The sequence below is a fragment of the Pipistrellus hanaki genome, assembly GCF_964339955.1.
Source record: "Pipistrellus hanaki genome assembly, chromosome: 19".
In the NCBI taxonomy this organism is placed as follows: Eukaryota; Metazoa; Chordata; class Mammalia; order Chiroptera; family Vespertilionidae; genus Pipistrellus; species Pipistrellus hanaki.
The window spans coordinates 4,013,085-4,030,829 of NC_140521.1; the positions used below are offsets into that span (position 1 = coordinate 4,013,085).

The 17,745-nt window shown below is 55.9% G+C and overlaps 1 protein-coding gene and 1 long non-coding RNA gene across 15 annotated transcripts in view; one reads left to right on the top strand and one right to left on the bottom strand.

Moving 5' to 3' along the window:
* Nucleotides 1-17,745, top strand: part of TTC28 (tetratricopeptide repeat domain 28) — a 319,835-nt gene that overhangs the window by 289,992 nt on the left and 12,098 nt on the right. For both annotated transcript variants that reach the window (XM_084868121.1, XM_084868122.1), the window contains exons 14-19: nt 6,045-6,189; nt 9,070-9,249; nt 11,137-11,857; nt 14,144-14,268; nt 16,664-16,895; nt 17,534-17,610. In XM_084868121.1, coding sequence (XP_084724247.1) covers nt 6,045-6,189; nt 9,070-9,249; nt 11,137-11,857; nt 14,144-14,268; nt 16,664-16,895; nt 17,534-17,610 — 1,480 coding nt within the window. The remainder of the gene's footprint in view (nt 1-6,044; nt 6,190-9,069; nt 9,250-11,136; nt 11,858-14,143; nt 14,269-16,663; nt 16,896-17,533; nt 17,611-17,745) is intronic.
* LOC311613829 overlaps nt 3,113-17,745 on the bottom strand; it is a 45,358-nt gene continuing 30,725 nt past the window's right edge. For 8 of the 13 annotated variants that reach the window (XR_014793523.1, XR_014793524.1, XR_014793525.1 and 5 more), the window contains 3 exons: nt 16,117-16,214; nt 12,813-12,985; nt 3,113-4,960 (listed from right to left, as the gene is read on the bottom strand). This is a non-coding gene — a long non-coding RNA (uncharacterized lncRNA). Of the gene's footprint in view, nt 4,961-5,313; nt 5,443-12,561; nt 12,692-12,812; nt 12,986-15,616; nt 15,932-16,116; nt 16,215-17,745 lie in introns of all 13 variants that reach the window. The other 5 variants (XR_014793528.1, XR_014793530.1, XR_014793527.1 and 2 more) reach the window with 5 other exon arrangements.

The window sequence follows — 17,745 nt, forward strand, 5'->3', positions numbered from 1 at the left end:
ACTGAAGCAGCTGTGCAGTGCCACCCAGGTCCACTGTGGGCCAGGAGGCCTGGGCCGATGGTGCCATGTGTGTCCTGTAGTCCGAGGCCGGGGCATTTTTCTGGGGGAGGCACAGAGCAGAGGGTAGAAACCGTGGGCTCCTGGGCCAGACAGACCTGGATTTGAAACGTGGCTCTCCCTTTCATTAGTTAGTGGGTAACCTTGGTCCTTTAATTTTTTCATCTGGAAAAGGGGGGTAGAGATGCCTGTGGGTGAGTTATGAGGACGCAGTGAATGTGATGGATAGACAGGCCCTGCTGTGTAGTAAGGGGTTTCTTTCTCTCCCCGCGTGGGTCTGAGGTTTTGATGGCACCAAAGTCGGTGATTCAACCACTTTTTGAATCAAATCTTTACCCCCAAACCTGACTGAATAGCTTGATGCTTCCTCCCCTTACAACCTCTCTCTGGCTGCCAGATACCAGAAAGCCTTTGAATAAATGCAGGCCGATGATCCGATTGGATATCAGTTACAGCCGCAGCCCTGGCTTGAGTCTTGAGATTCCGTATTCATTTCTGGCTGGTGTCCTGCCAGGCCCGTCCTCTGCTCTGTTGGTGGCCCTGAGGCTCCAGGCCAAGGTTCTGTCTGCTTTTCTGTCAGCCCAAGAGGGTGGAGTGTCCTCTCCAGCCCTGACCGGGCCAGCCCTCATGCTGGCGATTCTGGGCAGGGGCCCTCCCTGCAACAGCAGCCACAGAGGTGGGTCCAGTCGCTGTCCTCCTCAGGGACCGCTGACCATTTGGAAGTGGACACGTGTGACAAAGGCGTCCTGAGAAGTGAGGAGGCCTGCGCCTGGGCAGAGGAAGCGGTGCCCAGTCAAGGCAGCCACCCCTACAATGAGCTCACCGCCACCGGGAGCAGCCTCCTGCCTCCTTCCTGCCCCTGCCCAGCCCTGGACACGGTGCTCTGGGCCGTGTCTGTCACCCTGGGGGACAGGGAGCAGAGGTCACAGCAGCTGTAGGCTCCGGGCTCCCCAGAGAGCAGGGCCCTGCCTGACCTCGTGCCTCAGGTGAGATGCTCTCACCGGTCACAGCGGAGGGGCTGGGAACCTTGTGGCAAGGACTGCAGTGATGCACACACGTCACAGCCCCGACCTGGCCCACACCCGATCCCCATGCTGAGTCCCCTTTTGTCCCCTCCCTTACGGTAGTCTGAAAGGTGTCGCGGCCAGATGTGCCTAGGTGAGGGTCCTGGCTCGGCTTATTCCACAGCCCTGTGTCCAGACGGGACCCGTGTGCCTGGAGGGGCATTGAGGTCAGGAGGACAGCACATGGGAAAGAAGACACTCATGTGGCCTTGGCTCTCCCACCGCGTCCCAGTGTTAAGGTCACGCACTTGCACGCCCACAGCAGCCTCAGGAGGTCTAAGCTCCGGGAGGACGAGCACCGAGCTCCCTTTGGCCATGTCTCCCAGCAGGCACCCCGGGCCTGAGACTGCCAGCCCGTGTTCCGCAGGCGCCCACAGCGTCCCCTCCACGGGCTGTCACACCTGGCAGGCACCCGTCCCCGACATGGCTGCATGCGGGCGGCACTAGCGTATGTGTGTGTGAGGCCAGCACACAGGGTTTCTGCAGGCCCAGCCCTATAAATCCCCGCCTGGGAAATGGAGCTCTTCATCCCTGAAAGATTCATGAGCAGCGAGTGCTGCCCGGCCGCCTGGTGTTTGTCATCATCCCAGAGACACCAACTGCACCCCGATGCCCTGCCCTGCTCATAGCGCTCCACAGATCATCTCCGAGCGCTGCATCTGCACGCACGGGGACCGCCCGCTCCCTCTCCTTTCCCATCCCGCACAGATGGCCGTGCAGGGGAGAAAACGAATGTTTCTCCAGAAGTAGATTAATAAACATCATCTGAGGAATGAGTTAATGAAGACAATGTGGTGTGAGAAAGTGCCAAGAGCTAGGCTGTCAATTAGGACAGAGTCCCTGGCAGGGAATGGACAGGCCTGCAGGAAAGCGAGCCAGTGCCACCTGCTGGAGCCGTGCGGTGGTGCAGTTGTGAATCGGCGCCGGCCTCCACTCACAACAGCACGGGCAGAGGAGCCTGTCAGCTCCACCCTCACTCAGCAGCCAGGAGACCAGGGGTCGGAGGCCAGTGCGGGCCGGCAGGTTGCTCAGAGTGTCTAGAACAGTGTTTTCAACCTTTTTTTCGCAAAGGCACACTTGTTTCATGAAAAAAATCACGAGGCACACCACCATTAGAAAATGTTAAAAAATTTAACTCTGTGCCTATATTGACTATATATAAAGTAATTCTCTTGAATAGGAATCAAATAAACACAAAGAAAGTATTTTATAATTACTCTATTATGAAATATTAAGCAAACAAAATAGTGAAAAATTATAAAATTCTTGTCTTGTCTGCACCTACGGCACACCAGGCAACATCTCGCGGCACACTAGTGTGCCGCGGAACAGCGGTTGAAAAACACTGGTCTAGAAGGTTGACAAGGCGCAGTGACAATCGCACCCGTCAGGAGGGAGGCATGATCCGTGGCCTCGTCCACGTCTCTTGCCTTCTCTGCACCTCAGTTCCTTAAACTTTAAGGAGGAAGCAGCCCTGCTTCGTAGGCCCTGAGCCGGGGACGTGGTGTTACAGGCTGAGCTGGTGCCTAAATGGGAGCACAGTCCCTCCATGCCTCACCCTCCGGCCAGGTGGGAGCGTTTCCAGCCACCCAGGCTCCCGGGGTGAGAAGTAGAAGCACCTTCTCTCCTCCGAGTCCGGGAGCTGAGCGGAGAGCAGCCAGCCAGGCTGGGATGCCCATGGTTGTCTTCCACGGGGGACCGAGCCGGATGTGCTTGCAAAGCCAGCAGGGAGCAGGTGTCCACACCGCTGCCAGCCAGAGGCTTAGAGCTCCGAGGACCATCGCCCTTCAGCTGTAACCGAGGTCTGACCCGGGCGGTATCAGCGTTGCCAGCTGTCTCGGGCAGAGTGTGGCACTTGAAAGATGCTCACACGAGTGGGCACAGGAGGCTGCAGGGCTTTGGGCTGTGGCAGTGGCCTATCGGTCAGCAGGGGGGTTAAAAGTGTCACCACGTTTGATAGCTTCCTGAGTAAATTTTTTGTTTTTTAAAACTAGAAGAAACCGACAAGAACTTTAGTTCAGCCCATTGTATAAGCAGGAAAAGGGGTAGAACAGGACAAGCCTCGCTGGAGCCACACGGCCAGTGAGTCCCGTGTGTCTGTAAGATCTCCAGGCTCAGGGCTGAGCAGACAGCGTGGCTGCTTTGAATTATCGAATGTCTTCGGCAGATCTCTAGGCAGACGTGCCCACACCACAGGTCCCCGTCAGTGCAGGAACAGCACGTGAAAGGGCTCTTGGACTGTAGTCTGGCAATGGCTGTGGCATCTAATGCTCAGGAGGTGAGGACACGGCCCGCCGGCCACATGGCCAGTGCAGGGAAGTCCTGCTCCTGGCCCGAGACCCTCCCCACACCTGCACCTCAGGAGGATTTGGGGGGCCAGGAGCCCTCCGTTGCTCTTGGCATTGGTTCCTGCTCCCACAGCTTGCAGCCCCCCGAGTCTGTGGTCCTGGGACAGCTCTCCTGTGCACACCCACCTGCTGCTGCTGTCAAGGCAGAGGAAGCGGGGGCTGCCCTGCGGAGAAAGGCAGGCAGTTCCTGCCAAGCCTGCAGCAAAGGTAGGGGCTGCAGCCGGGCAGTGGGCAGGGAGCTGCTGCCTGCGGCTGGGGCTGCTCAGAACAGATGCCTCCAGCTCAGGGGGCAGAGTCCTGATGAAAAAGTCTTTGACCTAAATTACTGCTTCAGATTGGTTGGCTGTTTTTGCTTATTTATTGTTTTTAACCAGCAGCTGAGCATTTTCTGGGTTTTGTTTACACTGAAAAGGACATCTCTAGGGCTCGGTGCCTGCCACTAAGAGGAGCACTGCGGGTGGAGGGTTAGTGAGGTGGGGCCCTTTTAGATGCTTCTGGCACTTCTTCAATAAAGACACCACGGCCATCCAGCCCTTCTCTGCCCTCCCGCTAGGCCTGTCCTCCTCACCCCCATCAGCTAAAATCCCACCTCCTTTTGCGTTCTGGCCGCTTTGCAGTCTCTCTCTCATCCTGACACTCTGCCTGTGGCTGCATTTCTCTTTCCAGCAGAGGCAGCGAGGCCCAGAGGGTAAATGACTTGCCCCAGAGAGGGGCCCGGTGGGTCGGGCCTGTGGTTCTGATATTTTGGAGCAAGTCGTGCCCTGTGTCTCCCCCACACAGCTTGGATTCCTGTTCCCAGAGGAGCTGAGTGGAGGAGGCCTAGGGTGGGGGGGAGACGGGACGTGCTGTAGGGCTGTGGTCTCTTCCTCCAGCTTTTTAGTTCAGAGCCTGGGGGTTTATGGAGCAACCCCATCTGTCCCCATGAGGACCTCTGGCCACACCGGTTGCTCAGGGACACGGATGTCTGTGGCTGAGTAACCAGACTCAGGTCCAGGAGTCCAAGCGGACACACATCTAGGGCATGACATGAAAGGCACACAAAGGAGGGCACTGGGTGACCCTGCTACTGCCCCACTGTGCGGTCCCCATGTGAGCGCGGGCTCTAGGCTGAGACCCGTCCACCAAGAACGCATCACACAGACAGTGCGTGTCCCCGCCAACCTCCCCTCTGCAGAGCCGCCTGCCGCTCCTCCTCCAGGGGAGCTGCTCTCTCCGCATGCTGTGGATCCAGCCAGCCTCCGAGTGTCACTCCGGGCTATCGAGCTTCCCTGGCTCTGATGGCAGAGACAGGCGTGTCCTCGGTAGCTTGTAATTACGATTCCTGAGTGAGGGAGCAGCTCTCGGCCCCCAAGTCCTTGGCTCTCTCTCCCCTGGCAGTGAGCAGGGGGCTGAGGGGGTTTCAGCCTGGCTGTTCATGACCCTCCAGTTGAGGTCCGGGGACACTGCCGAGAACACGGAACAGGTGGCGGAAAGACAGGGTGGAAGCCAAACCTGGAAAACAGAGAGGAATCTTAAATCTTTCCCTGTGACAGCCGTACGCCTGGCCTGGCCCAGGAGGGACATGCCTTCTGGCTTTCTTAGGTGACAAGGAGATGCCACTCCAGCAGCACAGGGAACTTAGCAAAGCTCAGCAGTGTGAGGACTGAACAGAAACCCCCACCTGCCAGTGTCTCCATCAAGGTTAAGAGGCCACGGACTGCCCACTACCCTGCAGAAACCTCACCGGGGACTGCCCTGAGGCCATGCCAGCCAGGCTGTGGGGCAGGGCCAGGGAGATGCATGGGGCAGCTCGGTCCTCGCATTGGAAAAGGGTTTGTTTTCCCTCCTGCTGCTCCTCTGCTCACCTTGGGGAATATCCTCTGCGGGTCCTCAGGGCCTCTGCAGTGCCTGGCAGGTAGCTGGCGCTCAGGAAGCAGTTTTAAATGAACGAACGACTGTGTTCTTCGTGTGTGGGGCGTGTGGAACCTGGGGCCCTTGGGATTGAAAACGTGTCCTTATTAATACAGCACTCCCTGCGAACACTGGAACATGCAAAACAAAGCAAAACAAAGCCCTGCAGCCAGTGCTCCTCAGACAGTCCCAATGCTGGGGGCGGGGCCTTGGGCCAGTGCGTCCTGGGGTCCCGTAGCTGCCCAGGGGCTGAGGTTGGGGCCCACTTGCTCCTTGTGCTGTCCGAGCCTCTGCCCGCAGTTTGGGTGGCCCTGGGACACTGTCCTCCCCTAGTGTGGTGGCTCCTGCTGATTCTCACAGCCCCCACATTTGCCTGCACACGGCCCCGCCACGCAAGGATGTAATCATCCCCTCTGACCAGCACTCTGGGACATCGGGTTATGCAGGAAAACTCCCCAGAAATGTGAGCTGTTGAGTGCAGCTGGCTTCCCCCGTTTCTGTCAGTGCTCACTGTTCTGTTACCTGAAAGGGAGGAGAAGGGGCCATGCCGGTGTGTGTGTGTGTGTGAGAGAGAGAGAGAGAGCGCGCTGGCCGGGGTGTTAGCTCTGGCCGTGCGCAGTGTCCACTTCCCCGGAGCTGGAACCCCGTGTGGGGAGTGCCAAGGCATGACGAGCCTTCTCTCTAGGAGCTGCCAGAGCATGACGAGCTTGGCCAGCAACACGATGTCACCCACCAAGGACGGGACCTCATCTCTTCCCCGGAGGCAGAGCTCCTTCGCCCGGCCCCCGCTCCGCGCTCTGTACGACCTGCTCATTGCGCCCATGGAAGGGGTAAGCGCCCCCGGGGCCCGGCTTCTCGGCGTCAGGGTGCATCATTCACTGCTCATGCCCACGTGGAGGTTTCCCAGAATGCCAGCCTTCTCTGCCCAGCCTCTCTGCCAGCCTTCGGAACTGGGCTACTTCTGCCTCGGCAGATCCAGGCTCAGATCCTAGCTCTGCTCCTAACTAGCCTGGCATGATCAAAGGTTCAAGCCTTAAGCAAGTTAGAACAATGACTGGGATCATCTTCATAAAGGTAAGGAAAGAAGGGGAGGCCCCGCCCCGGACACGAGTGACAGTGCCCTAAGGCGATGGCCCCCCTCCTTGCCTCAGGAGCGACACTGTGTGAGCGATGTGCCGGGTTATGGAATAATCTTGAAGAGAGGCACTGAGTTCAGAGCATACCCTTAGTTTCTGCTATTTACAGCTGTTTCTTGTGACGGAAGTGTTTGAACACGGAAGGGGTTTGTCTGCTTCCAGTGATACCTTCCAGAGGCCGTTGTCGTAGTGACCAGAGCAAGGGCTGTGCAGTGGCTACAAAGTGCTCCACTCACAGCGTTTCACAAAAAACGCTTAGCTGAGAGGTTGGGCTCTAACCAGGAGTTCTTTCCATCCCCACTGCACCCCGTTGTTTATTCACACGGTTCCATGTCTGATGTTGAGGCTGGTCAGGTGGGGCGGGTGGGCCAGAGTCAGAGGCCTCAGGGCCACAGAGGAGCCTGGGGAGGGCCCTTAGCTCCTCCTCAGCGCTGCCCCTGGAGAGGAGGCCCAGATCCTCCAGCTCCCACAGCAGGCACACCGCTGCTCTGAGGCCACTAGAGGGCGACGCGACACCGCTGCCAGAGCCACTCCACGTTTTCATTGGAAGCCCACGCTTATGAATCACTGACACTTCAAGACTAAAACGATTAGCTGCTTCTCGTGGGGCTTGTAATTATTTGAACAACTGCCTCTGTTTAGCCGCAGTCCCGTTGCTAAGGGACTAGGTCAGCCAGCAGGAATGTGGAACAGAGTGTTTCGCCCTGGGCTGCACAGTGCTTGACTTGATCTGGCGGAAGGGAAATGCCACAGGGCTCTTTCCTGGAACCACCAGCCCTTCGCTGTCAGGATGGGTGAGCATGTCCAGGCTCTGAGGATGGCCAGTTACATGTGATGGCACACGAGCCATCGCCAGTCATTAAGTCAAATCCTGTGATCCCAAGGGAGAAAATGCACCACAAAAAAAGTTGCAGTGTTTAGCATGAAAGGGCCTGGGACCCTATTTATGTCCAGTCATAAGTCACCCTTCAGTTTGCAGATGGCACTTCGTCCAAAGCCAGAAGCTGCGTTAGTCAAGGAACCAGACTTAGAACTGGAAAACCCTAAGGGTTTGGTCAGATCACCCCTTAAAGGGTCCATTTGGGGAGTTAGGACTTTTTAGTCTTTGCCGTCCTTATCATTATTTCCATTCATTTCAGTTCCCGGTTCCCTGTAGGTAGAGCCTTAAAAACCAAAGCTACAGGACAGTAGCCCACGTGCAGGACTGCGAGGTCACAGAGGGACCATGTCTGGGCTCCCCTGGATGCTTCACATACACACCACTGACCTAGGCCACTGGCAAGAGGGCCCTACCCCTCCCCTTCCCCTCAGGGGCCTCTGTTGAGAAAGCTCAGCACCTGCTCACCTGACAGGAGAACTGGCTGTGGGAACCCAGTGTATCTCAGAGGCTGAGGCCATAAACAAATAACTAATAAACCCCCAGAGCCACTTCCAGGGCACTGCTGCCCCTGCCTGCTGGGCACTCCTCCCTCCTCTCCCCTACCTGTCCCGCCTGGCCCCAGCCAGCTCTCAGCTCTTCGCTGCCTGGACTTGCACTGTGAAGGCAGGGTCCCGGCCTGCTGGTGATGAAGGGTGCTTCCTGGGGGCACAGGCAGCTTGTAGTACACCTGGCCTTCTTGTCTTGTCCTACTTCAAAAGATCCTCTCACAGAAATTGCAGAGGTCAGAGAGTCTGAGTCTTTGCTGGAATTTGTGGGGCTGTTAGTAGCAGGTGCAGGGCTGATGCCGAACCCTTCTATCTTTCAAACCCAGGACTTAAGAAGCCAGCAAATAGCCCTTCTAGACTGACATGGAGGTGCAGAGTAGCATTTCCTCGAACCGTCCCTCTGTTCATCTAACAGGTGCTATGAATTTGGATAGAGACGTCACTTCATTTTCTTTCTTCAAGTTCACATTGGATTATAGCTAATCTTTCTGTACAAGGGCAATGCTCGCATGTGCTGGAGGCAGAATTCGGAGACAGTTTCCAGGGCATCCTTTCAATCAGTTTCCCACTGCCTTTTAACGCAGCTGTCATTCTGCCGTGCGACCGCCTGCCCACAGGCCACTCTGCTGTCACCCACCTGCTGCCTCGCTGCCCAGACAGGGTCCCACCCAGGGCCTCGCCCAGGGCTGTAGGCAGTGCCAGCTCAGTAGCATCTACGAGGCACTGTCCGAGGAGGACCCAGGCCTACAAATTGGGATACGCAGTTCAGAAGAAAGTCTCCCACCTCCCAGGCTAGCATTTCAGGCCCTTTTCCCTTTCCTCCCCGTTCACCGAGTCCTGGCAAGTCTCCCTCTCTTTATTCACACTCAGCCCCCAGCCCAGTGTCCCAGTTGTTTCTTCTTAGTTTATCAAGATCCATACAGCCTTGGTCTCCGGAGATCAGCAATTCTTTTAGAAAGAATACAGCCATAGAGAATGGAAGCCCATGATGCTGCTGTGAGCAATGCCCAACCCATCAACCAGGCAACCGTGTGGACCTCCAGATGTGCCTGGTCCCCGGGCCTATTTCAGCCCCCTGCCCAGGGCCGGCCCGGTGTGTGGGAGCACAGGCCTGCCGGGCCCGTGTCAGCCCTCTGTGCTTCTCTGCAGGGCCTGATGCACTCCAGCGGCCCTGTGGGCCGGCACCGGCAGCTGGTCCTGGTTCTGGAGGGGGAGCTCTACCTCATCCCTTTCGCCCTCCTGAAAGGAAGCTCCTCCAATGAGTACCTGTATGAACGCTTCACCCTCATCGCTGTCCCGTCCATCCGCGCCCTCGGCCCGCAGTCCAAGGTAAGCCTCTGGCAGGCCTGATGGTGCCACGCTCTCGGGTCCGCAAGGGCGCGGCCGTTGGCCAGACTGGGGTCTGAAGTGACAGGACGTGATCTCTTCAAACTGCTGATTGTATAGCCGCAGGTGGGTAGGGCGACTTCAGGTCTGTCCGAAGGCAGGGGCACAGCCCTCCTGACCCGACAGTTCTTCGCTACTTCAGGAAGCCATGAAATGGGTCGTTTCTCTTTCAATTTCTTTGCTGTGACACCAGGGTTGTGAGCTACTCAGAGGCACTAAGCCAGGCTGAAGGCCACAGGCTGGGTACCTGAGTAACTTGCTCATCCCACCCTCCAGCTCCTAGCGGAGGCCACAGGCAGCAATGATGGACAAGATTAGTGTCAAGTGGAGAAGAGTGCCATCGGCCAACAGAAGAACTGAAACAAATGAGCAGCTTTCAGGGGACAGGAAGGGACTTGGGTTTCATTCAGCAAAAAAGTCAGCATGAGAAGAACCCCCCGTGAAAATCAGGGGACAACAGTGATATGTCTCACCCATCAGCCACCCTTGGCCCTGCCCACCTGACTAGAGAGCCTTTTCTGCCAACCCTGAATTCTTTCCCCCTTTTCCAAACTCGGAGACCCTGAAACCCCGGCTTCCTTCTGGTCCTTCATGGCCCGATGCTCCCCGCTCTCCTGGCCCAGCTGCTCAACTGTCATTACCACCAGGACCTGAATGAAATGCTTAGCTTCACACCTAAATGCCCTCCAGCTACCAGCTGCTCTCAGGGCCCCTCAGACCACCAGGCAGGGCTTGGTCAGAGGGCCTCCTGTGGGGGAGAGTGTCTGCAGGTTCAAACACCCAGACCTGAGGCCCAGGGTGCAAGTGGCCCCCAGGGGACCTGCCTGACCAGCCTCTGTTGGCCTTGGTCGTTGGTATGGTTTAAACCACGTTATTTCTGCTTCACGGGGTTTTGGAGGTCTTAGTTTTGGCTATTTTTGTTGCTGAACCAAAGCTTTCTCAGGACAGAATCAGTTCAAAGTGAAAGAAATTATTTTCTCTTGAGTTTTGCTCTGCCCTTGACTGAATCCCAGATGCGGAGTGGCTGCTGCTCACTCAGGCAGGCTCACTGCACCTGCTGCCAGGAGCACCCGGGATCAGAGATCGCCTCTGCTGAGAGCTTCATGTCGGTGACAACAGTGAGCTGGCTGTTTGCCAGGGTCACCAGGGGATGGAAGAGTCCTGTCTTCTGTCAGGCACCCAATAGGCATTTCTCGCATCCTCAAGTGTAGACATCAAAAGTTATTTTGAAGTAATATTATATTTGATGTTTTCCAGAAAGCACTAACAGGCATCGTGGCAGGAAAATCAGAACTTTGTTGGGACTTCTTTTCGCTGATTTTATAATTCAGTGATGTCTTTATTTTGCGACACACACTGTGGAAGGGAACTATAATCTTTTCAGAACACCGTGCCTCTGAAGGACTTAATTTGGCCCTGTTTCCCTGAGTCTGACTTGCTTTGTAAACAAAGCCACCCCTTTGCTCTGACTCATCAGGCATGGTTTCTCCTTACTCAGGGGCACACGGGGGGTGAAGCTCAGGGCAGGCAGGCACCACAGACCTTCGCCTCCAACACGTCTGTCCCATAAATACCTGCTCCCACCCCTCCTGGGATTTGGCGAATGGGAAGCAACCTTCTTACCACCCAGTCCTGACTATTTCCAAGAGCTTGTCATACAGTAAGACCCTCACCTGTGTCAGTGGGTGTTGAAAATCAAAGCGAATGAGGTTATTGGGAGAACAGGGGGAGCCAAGGCAGAGCCAGCCCTGACAGGAGAGCTGTCTTCCCTGGGCTCCTGAGCAGCCCGGCCAGTCTAACAGTGGTTTGCTTGTCCTTCCTCCCTCCCAGTCTCATCTGAGGAAAACCCCGCCCACCTACTCCAGCTCCACCTCCATGGCAGCTGTCATTGGCAACCCGAAGCTCCCGTCAGCAGTGATGGACAGGTGGCTGTGGGGGCCGATGCCATCAGCCGAAGAGGAATCCTATATGGTGTCAGAGCTTCTGGGCTGCCAGCCCCTGGTAGGCAGTGTGGCCACCAAAGAGCGGGTCATGAGTGCCCTGACCCAGGCTGAGTGTGTCCACTTTGCCACCCACATCTCTTGGAAACTCTCCGCCTTGGTCCTCACGCCCAGTGTGGATGGCAACCCTGCCAGCAGCAAGAGCTCCTTCGGCCACCCCTACACAATCCCCGAGTCCCTGCGGGTGCAGGACGACACCAGTGATGGGGAGAGCATCTCGGACTGCCCACCCCTGCAGGAGCTGCTGCTCACAGCTGCCGACATCCTGGACCTGCGGCTTCCGGTGAAGCTGGTGGTCCTCGGCTCCTCTCAGGAGTCCAGCAGCAAAGTCACAGCCGATGGGGTCATCGCGCTGACACGGGCCTTCCTGGCTGCGGGTGCACAGTGCGTCCTCGTGTCCCTGTGGCCTGTGCCGGTGGCTGCTTCCAAGATGTTTCTCCATGCCTTCTACTCGTCCCTGCTCAACAGCCTGAAAGCCAGCGCAGCCCTGGGAGAGGCCATGAAGGCAGTGCAGAGCAGCAAGGCCTTCTCGCACCCCTCCAACTGGGCAGGTGAGCGCGGGGCCGCCAGCTGGCCCCCGTCAGCGACCTCCCCAGGTCAGCAGTCCTCACAGCCCGGGAGAGGTGGCGAGGGCAGGGCGGGGCACTGGGAAAGGCAGCATGGGGAGATTCTGGGAGGGAGCCTCCTTTGCTGAAACTTGCCCTCTGCCAAATCAGCCTTTTACTACCATGGCATTAAAATAGTCTATGACCAGGGAGCAGAAGTTTGCCATCGGAGTGTGCATGTGAAACTCCTGAGGTGTTTACTGAATGGCCCCCTTTATGGCACCCTGTGTAAACCCGACTGTAGAAGAGTGGTGCGGGAGAAAGACCCTAGATTTGATATTCAGAAAACGTGGTTTGACTTAGCTCTGCACCCAGGCTGTGTGACCTGAGACAGGTTACTAACCCTCTCTGACGCTCCATGGTAACATGATGATGCTGATAACTTCCTGCCCACATCTGAGATGATCTTTGAGGAGTGGGCTGAATGTCTTATGATGCGTGAGGCACTGCACGCTCTGAGTGGGCCTGCCGCAAGGGGTGCAGGGAGAATGTTCCTTTGACAGCTGATCACAGGAGGGGGTACGAGGGACTCTGCCTCTCAGCTCCATATGATGATCTTCATCCTCCAGGGTCCTTGTGAACCCTCCATACCCTCCCTCACAGGCTGCGATCCAAACCCAACTTCGGCCATTTCCCCACCAGCCTTTCACCGAGCTGCCGTGGTTTTGCTGACACAACTCATGACCTTCAGTCCATGGTGCTCTCTCAGAACTGGTCCCTACACCTTCCAGGACGCTGCACCAACGGGACAGTACTGACCCATAAAGCAGTGTCTTGAACCTTGAGAAGCAGAGGAACATCAAACATACTATTTCCAAACATTTATATTTTGTTTCAAAGGCAAAAAATGTACCAACTAGGATATATTTAAAAGTTGGGAACAAAATGGCTTTCAACTTACTTTTCCTTCAGAATCAATCCAGTTGACATGTGCCGATGCTGTTGGTGTCGTTTTCCGAAGTTGGATAAGCCCTGAAGTGGAGCCATGGTGTTCCCAGGCCTAGCCGGCCAGCAATCGAGGAGCCTGCAGGGGCCCGGGCGCAGAGCTGTGCTGGGTGGTGCCAGGCGGATGAGCTGTGTTGATATAAGAAACATTTGTTTACATCACTAGCACAACACGGCTGTAGTTTTTTTTGTTTTTTGTTTTTTTTTAAAGGTATCAAAAAAAAACTATGTAGAATCTACCCTATTCTCGTGGCTGGAGAGAAACATTCAGTTGGTCCAACAGGCCTGGTCTTTGGTGGCCCTCACCTCATGGGTGGGCAGCCAGGCAGGCAGGCACTGGGGTGGGGCCTGGCTACATTGCTGAGCTGCTTCTGCTGCCAGATGCAGAAATCAGAGGAATGCTAGTGGTTTTCATGCAGTCACGGAGACCTCCGCACACGATGTCTGTTTTATACACACTCCATCCATCAGGAGGGCCTTTGGCCCTGCAGTCCCAGACCATTCCGTAGGGTTCAGGGAACCTGGTCCCTGACACGCCCCTGTCCCCTCTGGGCAGGCCCTCCTGTCTTCCCAGGGTACTTAGGGACATGGCGTTTTTGTTTAGTTTTAGTGACAGATAATTTAAAGGCACACTGTGTTCTGGGGAAAATGTTTAAAGATGGCTCATTCTTTTAGAAAACCCTTTCCCTCCATTATTCGGGGGCAGGTTGGCCTAAAGTTGCTTGGTGCTAAGGATACTGCTCTGTCTGTGCCTCCTCCAGCCCTCCTTAGAGAGCGGTGCTGAGGGAAGAGGGGCGGGATCTAGGCGGATGTGTGGACCTTCCCAGCCTGGCTCAGCTGCTCGTTCTTACAGCTGGAGGAGTACCTCCAGTGGCCCCAGGACTCAGCACCCCTGCCCCTGTCCCTGAGCATGTATAGGCACAGATGTACTTCAGGGAAACAAAAGACATCATTCCTTGAGATGGTGGCCAAGCCAGGGAAGGGCCCTAGTGGGCCCAGGACATCCTTTCCCTGACTTTGCTCACAGTGGAGAAGTAGAGGCAGTTTCCTGAGCAACTACAACTACAAACAGCACTGCACACCTACTGCGCAGTATTGATTCTAAAAAGGGAGGAGACTGAAGGGTGACAGACTGCCCCGTGAGTGGAATGCTCCACAGTCCAGCCCATAGAGCAGCTGTCCTGGGCAGCCCCTCTTCCTGCTGGGTGACTGCAGAATGGGTGAGCTGTAGAGCTAGCCCAGCTGAGGGGACAACAGGCTCTAAGGTTCCCTCTGTGCTCTCCACAGGGTTCATGCTCATCGGGAGTGACGTGAAGCTGAACAGCCCCTCCTCGCTCGTCGGCCAGGCCCTCACGGAGGTCCTGCAGCACCCGGAGCGGGCACGGGACGCCTTGCGAGTGCTGCTGCACTTGGTAAGGGACTGGGGAGACCTCATCCTGGTTCCCATGGAGCAGAAGCTGCCAGAAATGCACAAGGGGAGGCTGGTTTCCATAGTACCAGGACATATGAGTATGTGAAGGAGACACTGTCCCCATACCCCTGTGGGTCAAGCTAGGTGGTGCAGGTGGTGGGCATATGTGTGATGTCACACAGATGGCTACGGAGTCCTCACCAAGACCCTGGGGGAGGGGCAGGTGAGCAGTGACCTGGAGCAGGGGCCTGTACCACAACCATTTTTGGGTCATGTGGCTTTGGGCAAGTCACCTTGGCACCCTGAGCCTCAATTTCCTCATCTGGAAGTGGGGATCAAACTTTAACTTCTCAAGGTTATTTCGAGGATTAGAGGACAGTTGAGTAGCTGGCACCCAGTAGCTGAGAGGTGGTATTTTATAGTAAGATGACTCTGGCTTTCCCCTAAATTTAGTTGGAAGAAGAATCTAAGCCTGACTTTGATCTTGGGTAGCCCTGATCTTTGCAGGACTTGGGTGAGAGTACAAATGGCGAGCCCATGACATTTTAACACATTTAAAAGTTATACATAATGCCAAGAAATAGTGATATAAACCTTATTTCACCCTTCCACCTTGACAACCTGGAAGGCAGTTTCAAATAATTTAGAATTCTTTTTTTTTTAAAATATATTTTATTGATTTTTTTATAGAGAGGAGGAGAGAGAGATAGCTAGAAACGTCGATGAGAGAGAAACATCGATCAGCTGCCTCCTGCATACCCCCCACCGGGGATGTGCCCACAACCAATGTACATGCCCTTGACCGGAATCGAACCTGGGACCTTTCAGTCTGCAGGCCCACGCTCTATCCACTGAGCCCAAACCGGTTTTGGCTAATTTAGAATTCTTAACCTCCTTGGAGTTCTGTGCCAGAAAGACCAGCCCAGTCCTAGCCAGGAGCCCACACCACATCCAAGCTCTTCCAAACTCGATGCCAACAGCTGCCCCATGGCCACCTCAGAGGACAGAGGTGTGTACGAGGTGGGCCCAGGGAAGAGTCCATACGGGCCTGGGAGTGGGAAGTGGAGAGTCTGGGGACGGGGTTCTAGGTGAGCATGTGAAACCTGAAAACTTCTGACAGCTCTCAGGCCAGACTTAACGTAGCCCACATGCCTGCTGCAGGGTAGCTGGGCCAGGTTTGAGGACTGGGGGAGACTTTCTCCACCACTTTGTGCCTGTGCCTGGACACTGCACAGAGCCCTAAAGTTGCTCAGCACTGGGGCCCTTCTCAGGTCCCTATCAGCCCGTCACCCTCTTTCTTGCAGCAGCCCCCAGACTGCTTTTCTTAAATAACCGAACTGCCCTCTCACCTGTTTGGTTTGATTCTCCGAGGCCAAGATGTGAAGCAGGAGCCAGGCCTCTCAGCGGCTCCCCATTTGGCCTTGAGGCTCCTCAGGCACATTGAAAGTTTTCATTATTGGCTTCATCTGGTCTGACTGCAGAGGCCATGGGTCACGTTCACCAGCCCTTACATCCTTCTAATCACGCTGGGTGCCTTGACCCTGTGTGCAGGGTCTTCCAAGGCCCTTCCAGCCTGGTGGGCAGCCAGCTGGCTAGTATCTGTCTTGCCCAGGAGCACTAATTTCTTGCTGCCTGTGATGTCAGCCCACAGCAACAGGATTTTACTGTAAAAAAAATCAGGTGACACCTTGGAATGACTATTCTGTCCCTCCAGTGCTGGCACACGTACCCCAGGGCAACAGCATCTCAGCATGGACTGAAGTTCTCTATAAAGAGAACTGCAGGGGAAGGTCTGAGGCAGTGGGGAGTGCTAGGGAGTGCTCATGGGGAGAGTTAACATCATAGTTACCTGATGTGTGCAGTCCACATGTCCCAGGCACCGGGTTAGGCCCTGGAGTGGGGAGGGTCACTTGATCATGGAGGAGGTACAGGTCCCGGAGGCAAGTGCTGTGGGGTGAAGGATGAGTTGGAAAGGGCCCTGGGATGGGTACTGTTTGGTGAATGGGGGAGGGGGGTCTTGAAGGTCTGAAGTTTATTCTAATGATGGGTAGGTAGCTATGTATGGTTTGGGCAGGTCCTGACCTCAGACCGGCTTTCAGACAAATCACTTTAGTGTCTGTGGAGGAGAGCCTGGGGCAGGAGGAGGTGGGTTAGAGGAAGGGCAGAATTCTTTCGTGATGCACCAGCCCTTCCTGGCTCTGATTATAACATCCCTCCCCTCTGCAGCCTCCCTTTCAAGAAGCTGGGCCATTGCTGCAATGTCCTGGTCCTCAGGACCCGGTGCCCTGCACTGGCTTCACAGATGGGGCTTTGCATTCCCCAGAGCCACTCAGAGAAACGAGGGCTGGCCCTGAGCAGAGCAGCGCCTCACTCTCGCTTCCTTCTTCCCCTTCCAGGTGGAGAAGTCCCTGCAGCGCATTCAGAACGGGCAGCGCAATGCCATGTACACATCCCAGCAGAGTGTGGAGAACAAAGTGGGTGGCATCCCCGGCTGGCAGGCCCTCCTCACCGCTGTGGGCTTCCGGTTGGACCCCCCAGCCAGTGGCCTGCCAGCAGCTGTCTTCTTCCCAACCTCCGACCCAGGCGACCGGCTGCAGCAGTGCAGCAGCACCATCCAGTCCCTGCTGGGTGAGCCTGGGCAGGGCAGGGCCAGAGGGGCTGGTTGACTGCTTGGGCAGAGGGGTCGGTGGCCGTGGCCCCTGCACTCACCTGGATGCTGGATCTCATAGCTGGGAAGGGGAATGTCTTGAGAAATAGCCAAGTCCCAGACACAGACTTCTGATTTAGAGGAAACTACGTAGTGCTCTTCACTTTTTCGATTTGCAATGGCAAGGCATTCTTTGCCCATAGGGTACTGCCCTGGCTCTATCTCTTCCTGGGTGACATGAGGTAATGCTGGGTGAACAGCAGCCCCTATTAATATTTAATCAGCAGCTTCGGATATGAGAGCCGTGCAGCCTTCCCAGGTAAAGTGGAGTGCAGAAGCTCAGGGCTGCCCTTCTTGCGTCACTCAGACGGGTGATGCTCCTGAGAGGCTGAGATGGGGTGCTGGGAGTGTGACCCCGCACCTGGAGGACTGCAGCAGGGTCAGGACTGGTGCTTGCCCGCAACCTGCCTTTCTTGGAGGTTGTCAGACATGGACATACAGGGCTGGCTGTTCTGAAGGCACCAAAGCTGAGCATTTGGGGTTTTCCTCTGGGAAGACAGCAGGACTGTGGGTTCAGAGGTCACTCTGGATAACATCTATCTTCCTCTTCTTGGTTTAGGTCTTCCCAACCCTGCCCTCCAAGCCCTCTGCAAGCTCATCACTGCCTCGGAGACGGGCGAGCAGCTCATCAGCCGGGTGAGTTGAGCTAGGACGGCTGAGCCCAGGCTTGAGGGCGCCATGCCAAGTTAGGAAGAGGGTGACTTGGCCCTGAATAGGAATCTGCAAGTAAAGTAGTTTACTTGTGTGTTTTTCAGCCTTTGTGATTAGGAG